The 6810-nt window shown below is 42.2% G+C and overlaps 2 protein-coding genes across 2 annotated transcripts; both read right to left on the bottom strand.

The window, feature by feature from the left end:
- Nucleotides 1–572: 572 nt before the first annotated feature.
- On the bottom strand, nt 573–1866 carry LOC134184074 (uncharacterized). Its single transcript, XM_062651678.1, has 2 exons — nt 1843–1866; nt 573–1515 (listed from the first exon to the last, which is right to left on the bottom strand). The coding sequence occupies exon 2, from the start codon at nt 1413–1415 to the stop codon at nt 573–575; it is 843 nt and encodes a 280-aa protein (XP_062507662.1). The 5' UTR covers nt 1416–1515; nt 1843–1866.
- Nucleotides 1867–3198: 1332 nt separating this feature from the next.
- Nucleotides 3199–5286, bottom strand: LOC134184073 (uncharacterized). Its single transcript, XM_062651677.1, has 2 exons — nt 5156–5286; nt 3199–4120 (listed from the first exon to the last, which is right to left on the bottom strand). The coding sequence occupies exons 1-2, from the start codon at nt 5284–5286 to the stop codon at nt 3199–3201; spliced, it is 1053 nt and encodes a 350-aa protein (XP_062507661.1).
- Between the last annotated feature and the right edge of the window lie 1524 nt (nt 5287–6810).

The following is a 6810-nucleotide window of genomic DNA, read 5'->3' as shown; positions in this document are numbered from 1 at the left end:
CCACAAGCAAAAAGGGTGTTCTCGAGGGCGTGGCCTACATAGGAATGGCATGCAGACTGCGCCTAGATTACTATTTAGAGTTTAGTGCTTTTAGTGCTTCTTTGTTCTGTCAGGATCGAAAGATGCAATGAAAATTCTTTTCAGTCACTGGCAGATATAGTGAGATGTTTGCGAACTAAGAAGTGAGGCGTCAGAATCCGAAGTCCCGGATATGTAGCGGTGTGTGTGTGTGTGTGTGTGTGTGTGTGTGTGTGTGTGTGTGTGTGTGTGTGTGTGTGTGTGTGTGTGTGTGTGTGTGTGTGTGTGTGTGTGTGTGGTAACAATCATTGCTTATAGTTAATTATCATGTCATGCGTTTTATTGCTTTAGCTAATTAGAAGTGCAGATATTACATGTAAAAGCTAGTAGGGACACAATACATGCGTGTACATTCCATGCTAGCCAAACATACACACTACAGTGTAAAATACATTGTTATGACTATGATCAACGGTTTACAACTAAGACCTTGAACAAGTCACTATGCTGCCGCCAATTTGAGCCAAAATTTGTGAGTTTCGTTCATAGTCTAGTTAGTTGTTCATTGCCCACTGGACAGGATATGAGGGCTCACTTGCTACTTCTCCTGTCGGACTGAAGTTTTGCAACAGTCGTGAGCCAAAACTTATTGATTGACGGTGTTTGCGGCCGCCCCGGATTCTGTGATAACAATGTACTAAATAGGCAACAATGATCACAAATAAAAGTCCAGCAGGTAGTACAAATGCTACACCATAGAACCAGTTACGAGGACTGTAACTCCAGTGAACACTGATGCTCTCATTAGACTGCAAAGTGTCGTTTGTAACGAGTAAAGTAAACTGACTTGATGCATAGTTAAGTGGGAGAGAGCAAGTTGGATTGGCATGACATGTTTTTCCAGATGTGGCTGAGATGTTGTACATGGTACGATTGAAGGACAGTGTCATGTTGACGTTCGATCTCACAGACTTGTCGCTTTTGAACAAAAAGTAGTATTCATCTCTAGAACTTACACGAATGGATTTGAGACCATTTGTGCCATTCAAACATACACCAGAATATTGGTTATGATAAAAGGTGTCGTAATGTTCGTCATCCTCGTAGCCATCAAAATTGTCTTTTCCTTTGAACACATACAAGGATATACTTGGCTCAGCACATAATGATAAATTAACTTGAGAGCCTTGATTCATGTAGTAAGACCAGTAGATACTTTTGCCCTTTGGAGCAATTGTAAAGTTTTTACTCACAGTAAGTGTCTGCCATAGTGTGAGGGGTGGAGTATGAGGGAAAACGTAGAGGTTAATAAATCCATTATTGCTCTTGTCTTCAATTTGAACACCGTCACAGTAGATGGTTGATGCTGCAAGTGGAATTTGGTCTTGAGACGTCATGACTTGGTCTTGTGGACCGTAATAACCGAAGCGCAGAATGAGGCTAAAGTCAAGGATCAGAGTCAAGCCTGTCCATGCAAGGCCAAGAGCAAATGAGAAGCTACAAACAGAAATATAATCAAACGTTACAATTTACAAACTTGATAAACCATAGCAGTGTGCCTATATTTTTAGTTTAAATTATTAAGCTTTATTAACTTTTATTTTAAACTTTAATAGTAACCACTAAGGCATGAGTGACGCGTTAATTGTCCCATTCCCTAGTGCGTACGTGGTCTGAAGTGCAACAGAACAAACTTTCGTGCACAAAACGTTGTTTATGCAGTGTATGAAGCAAATTTGGACGCACAACTAGTTATGACGTCACACCTTGGTCACGCCCCACTAAGTGTGCTCACTATTTGTGTGTTTGAAGTGGTAAGTGTACCAGGTATATTTCCATATTGCTCTTTTTCTGATGGAAGAAGTTATTTGGGAATAGTTTGCGTCATAGCGGTAGACCCCTTGACCGTTATCGCCATGCTGTGCGTTTCCTGGACCATCAGCCATCTGAAAGTACTAGACCACAGTTGTATGTACCCACCACTGATTTGCAGACTCTGATCAGCGCATGACTTACCAGCCGTCTAATCTTGTGACGTCCAGGTTATTGTCTGACAGCTTTGGCACGCGCAAGTTAGGGGAACTTCTAGAAAGGGAGACTAAAAGAGGACTAAAAAAGGGAACTTCAACTTTCAGTGTCATCCACGTGCGCCACACCACTGTATTGGCGGGACATATCTAGCTAACCAGAATCCGCAACAAAATATCACTTTGTGCACTACAAAATGTTTCATTCTGCTTTAATTAAACTAAGCGATTTTATGTAAGGCGTACGTGCACTCGAAACAAAACTTTAGATACGATTTGCGCATGCGCGCGTATTACAGTTCGGATCCAAATCTCTGACGTCCGGTATTATTTTTCCACCGTCACCTCTCCTAGCATACACTAACAGACGGTCGTTTTTCCTCATCTGCAGCGAGACGTTTGACTCAACTTCGATCTGGGATCTCTGCTGGGCGACGAGAAATCGTCACAACCCATATCGTCGGGTTATTTGCTAAGTTTCCTTTAGTGAGATGCCCGCGAATTTGCATGCACAGCCAGATATGTGAGGTCTGCGCCAAACCGTTCAGAATACGAAGTCCCGAATACGAAGTCCCGGATACGGACAGGTGAAGAAAAAAGCGCGTGTCGTCAAGGTCGGGACGGGGTCGTTGCTGCTCCCGTATGTCGCACTGCGTACGAGTTGTTTTTGTGTCTATTGACAGGCAGGACGATGATTTCGACGCTCGTCTAGCTACAGAAGCGGAAGAAATGACGACATGCAATCTTTTGTCATTCTAATTAGCTATAGAACAGTAAGCTGTAATTTATATTTATGAATGACTCTAGAGTTTAGGTATTTTGTTGTGCATTGTTTTTTCTTTTTATTTATATTATTTATTTCAAGGGCTGTTTGTATTGTTTGGCATCTAGGAAGTAATATGCAGCTGTACAGAGATTTACTGCAGAGCTGTTTTGAATTACTTAACACGTGTGGACTAAAGGCATGAAACATTGTTTTCCTTTATATTTTACAAATTTTACTTGTAAAGCACACGCGTAATATAGTCCACGTATATTTCATACCAATCCAATCAAACAGACACGTGACTATTCTTGAAACAGATATCAACAAATACATTGCTACTCTTCACGACAAGTTGAACGAGTTCAATGAGCTATTTGTGAGTTATATTCACATCTCATTGGTTTCTTGGACGTTTGGATGTGAATCATCTAGTACATCCTTTTTGGAATTGGATTTAGGCAGCAGTGGTGCTGACTCTCCAGTAGATTTTTGCCTATACCGCTTGATAGAGATGACGATAGTTATCGCAATCAAAAGTCCAGCCGGAAGAACAAACACTACACCATAGAACCAGTTACGAGGGCTACATGTCGACTTACTGTTAAACTGGTTATCGAAATATACAGTGCCGTTTGTAACTATCAAAGCAAACTGACTTGATGCAAAGCTAAGAGGAAGAGAGCAAGTTGGATTGACATGACATGCTTTTCCAGACATTGCTGAGATGTTGTGCATGGTACGATTGAAAGCCAGTGTCATGTTGATGTCTGTCTTGTTTACCAAGTTGTCGTTTTTGATCGCAAAAAAATAATAGTCATCGTTGGATCCGACATCAATGGAAGCGAAACCATTTGTGCCATTCAAACATGGACCAGAATAACGGTTGTGAAAAACGAAGTAACCATCATATTCATGCTTCCAAAACTGGAAATTGTTGCTACCCCTGATCACGTACAACGATATACTTGGCTGAGCACATAGCTCAACATTGACTTGGGATTGCTGACTCATGTAGAAATAACTGTAACTAAAAGCGTTTGGAGCGATTGTCAAGTCTTCAGTCACATTGAATGTTTGCCAAAGAGTGAGAGGTGGAGTGTGTGGAAAGACGTGGAGGTACATGAAACCATAATTGTCTTCGTTTTGGACTTGAACACTGTCACAGAAGATGGTTGATAATGTTTCAACAGGAATTTGATCTTGGTAAGTACTCTTGTACATGTCTTCTACTGGAGCATACGTAGCGAATCGAATGACCACAGCAGAAACAGTAATGCCAAGTAGAGCAAAAATAATCCAAAAGCGGTCGCTACAAAACAGAGACAATGGTCAAATGGCACGTTAAAATCAAGATTGCACGTTAATTTATTGGGCATTATACAGTTTAACGAATTGAGAGTCGACTGTTTGTCAACTCGTCACCTAGTGTAACTTGTAATTGTCTGAAGAATGATTTAAAAAGTGCATGGTTGCAGCTCTGGGAAGCTATACTGCGCGCGCGCGCACACACACACACACACACACACACACACACACACACACACACACACACACACACACACACACACACACACACACACACACACACACACACACACACACACACACACACACACACACACGTACGCACGCACACACACACATGCTCGAGCATCGGCCGCACTAGATAGTAACCTACTATAGCCAGACCATTCCCCGTTCTCATACTTTCAGCCAGAAAGGTTCTAGGGAACTGCCTTGAGTTAGCACTCCTAGAGCTAGTAGTCCCACCGCATTCAGGTAGTCTAAATAGATGTATAATGCTCTCTGATGAACTATCTGAATAACGCTATCAAACGTCAAGACGGTTACTAGTACGTTCGGACCCCTCCAACGCGGCAAACGCTTCAGGGTCGACCCCTTGAAAGAGGACCTGGCATCCTATGTTTGCATTGCAACGTCACCGTCGCGATCGCGTGTCGATTTTCGCGGAGATCGGACGCAAACCGTAGCCGCGGCGGCTGTTTGTTACAGCGTGATGCAACGACACTAGCTAAAAGACGCCATTATCTTTAGATAAACAGAACTAAAAAATAGCAAACTCGAATCATCGAACAGTTATATACAAGCAAGCACACAACGCTCCCTAGGTAATGAATGACTTGCGTGAGTAGATTTGTAAAGCTAGGTACACGAAATGGGCGCGTGTTGACAAGTATTGTAGATTTGTGTCTCTGTGGAGTTTTAACCGATTAATTAATTAAATAACAAATACATACGGTTACGCCCTTGTTGAACTGTCTAGCTAGAGGACCATTGCGTATCAAACTGACACATACACCTACTGTACTGGAAGCACACTTACCAGAGAAAGTAGCGTGCGATACATACACATTCTTTACCACATTTCCCGAGACAATTCCCTAGGTAGTAGACCGCTTGTCTGCTGGAACGACGGTTGCGTCCGCCGCCGCTGCCGTCTTCCTCATATTGCATTCTGAGAAAGCAGTTTTGCGAGTTCAGCGTGTGAAGCAGCAAGAACTCGTGACTGTAGTGGTCACGCGCAACAGCTCACGTGCATGCATGCAGATTTACGCGTTCCTGGTCGCAAGTTCGGAAATCTGGTCGCTAGTAGAATGCAAAAGTGACGTCATCCAGATATTTTTATTTAGCACTACATGCAGTTTACAAGCAGTGCCTTTCTATTTACCTCTAAGCTAGGTAGCTCTAGTTTTGGGACTGTTTTCATTGATTTGTCTAGCACGTCATCTAGCTAAAGAAAAAATAAAAGTATGAAATACTTTGTCACGTGACCTGCCAAATTGAAAACTAAGTTTATTCAAGGGTTATCTATACAAACCTAGTCTCGCGTAACCAGACCCTTTTCCCGCGTCGCGAAAATATGACGCGGGAAAAGAGTCTGGCTACGCGAGACTAGGAAAAACCCTGGTTTATAGATCGATAGTATCTAGAAAATAGTGCAATGTAGGGATGATGTATTGCTCATCGATCTCTAAGAGTGAATTCATGAAAGATGTCACAACACACCTACCTAGTCAACCCCGCATCTTTCTCATTGTTTCAAAATGTTTTAGTACTTTGAGTAGTACGGACAATTGTCATAGTCAATAATTAATTAACAAGACGGTGCAAGAATCTATCAGTAGTTAACAAGAGTACATACAGATTAGGGCGAGGTGCTAGACGTGAACTAAGTTCAACTGTTGGAGATGCCATTGTGACGTGAAGAGGCTCCATTAAATATAATAGCGCCATTTTGAAATAGTTTTAATATCTGTTGCCAACCAAAATAATTAGCTTTGGCTTTAGTACTGTACTTCTAATAGTCTTGCAGCTGTTAGGTGTGTGCATGTGTGTGTGTGTGTGTGTGTGTGTGTGTGTGTGTGTGTGTGTGTGTGTATGTGTGTGTGTGTGTGTGTGTGTGTGTGTGTGTGTGTGTCTGTCTGTCTGTCTGTCTGTCTGTCTGTCTGTCTGTCTGTCTGTCTGTCTGTCTGTCTGTCCGTGTGTGTGTATGTGTGTGTGTGTGTGTGTGTGTGTGTGTGTGTGTGTGTGTGTGTGTGTGTGTGTGTGTGTGTGTGTGTGTGTGTGTGTGTGTGTGTGTGGTAACAATCGTTGCTTTTAGTTAATTACCATGTGATGCATTTTATTGCTTTAGCTAATTATGCAGATTTACATGTAAAGTACAGACACAATACATGCGCGTACATTCCATGTTAATCAAACATACACACTACAGTCTAGAATACATTGTCATAACTACGATGAACGTTTTACAACTAGAAGCTTGAACAAGTCACTATGCTGCCACCAATTTGAGCCAAAATTTGTGAGTTTCATTCATAGTCTAGTTAGTTGTTCATTGCCCATTGGGCAAGATATGAGGGCTCACGTGGTACTTCTCCTGTCGGACTGAAATGTTGTGGGCTAATAGTTATTAATCGACGGCGGTTGCAGCCGGCCCGGGCTAGGTGATAAATACGTACGAAAAAGACAAGAGAG

This window comes from Corticium candelabrum, chromosome 9 (genome assembly GCF_963422355.1).
Source record: "Corticium candelabrum chromosome 9, ooCorCand1.1, whole genome shotgun sequence".
In the NCBI taxonomy this organism is placed as follows: domain Eukaryota; kingdom Metazoa; phylum Porifera; class Homoscleromorpha; order Homosclerophorida; family Plakinidae; genus Corticium; species Corticium candelabrum.
Note: the sequence above shows the minus strand (reverse complement) of the source record. Positions and strands in the feature narration are given on the sequence as shown.

What these genes read in the sequence shown, in the direction of transcription:
- LOC134184073 (XM_062651677.1), bottom strand. Translation starts at nt 5,286, where the DNA reads ATGCAATATGAGGAAGACGGCAGCGGCGGCGGACGCAACCGTCGTTCC. An exon ending in ATCGCACGCTACTTTCTCTG is followed by an intron (nt 4,121 to 5,155) that starts GTAAGTGTGCTT and finishes TCTGTTTTGTAG; the next exon opens with CGACCGCTTTTGGATTATTT.
- LOC134184074 (XM_062651678.1), bottom strand. Translation starts at nt 1,415, where the DNA reads ATGACGTCTCAAGACCAAATTCCACTTGCAGCATCAACCATCTACTGT.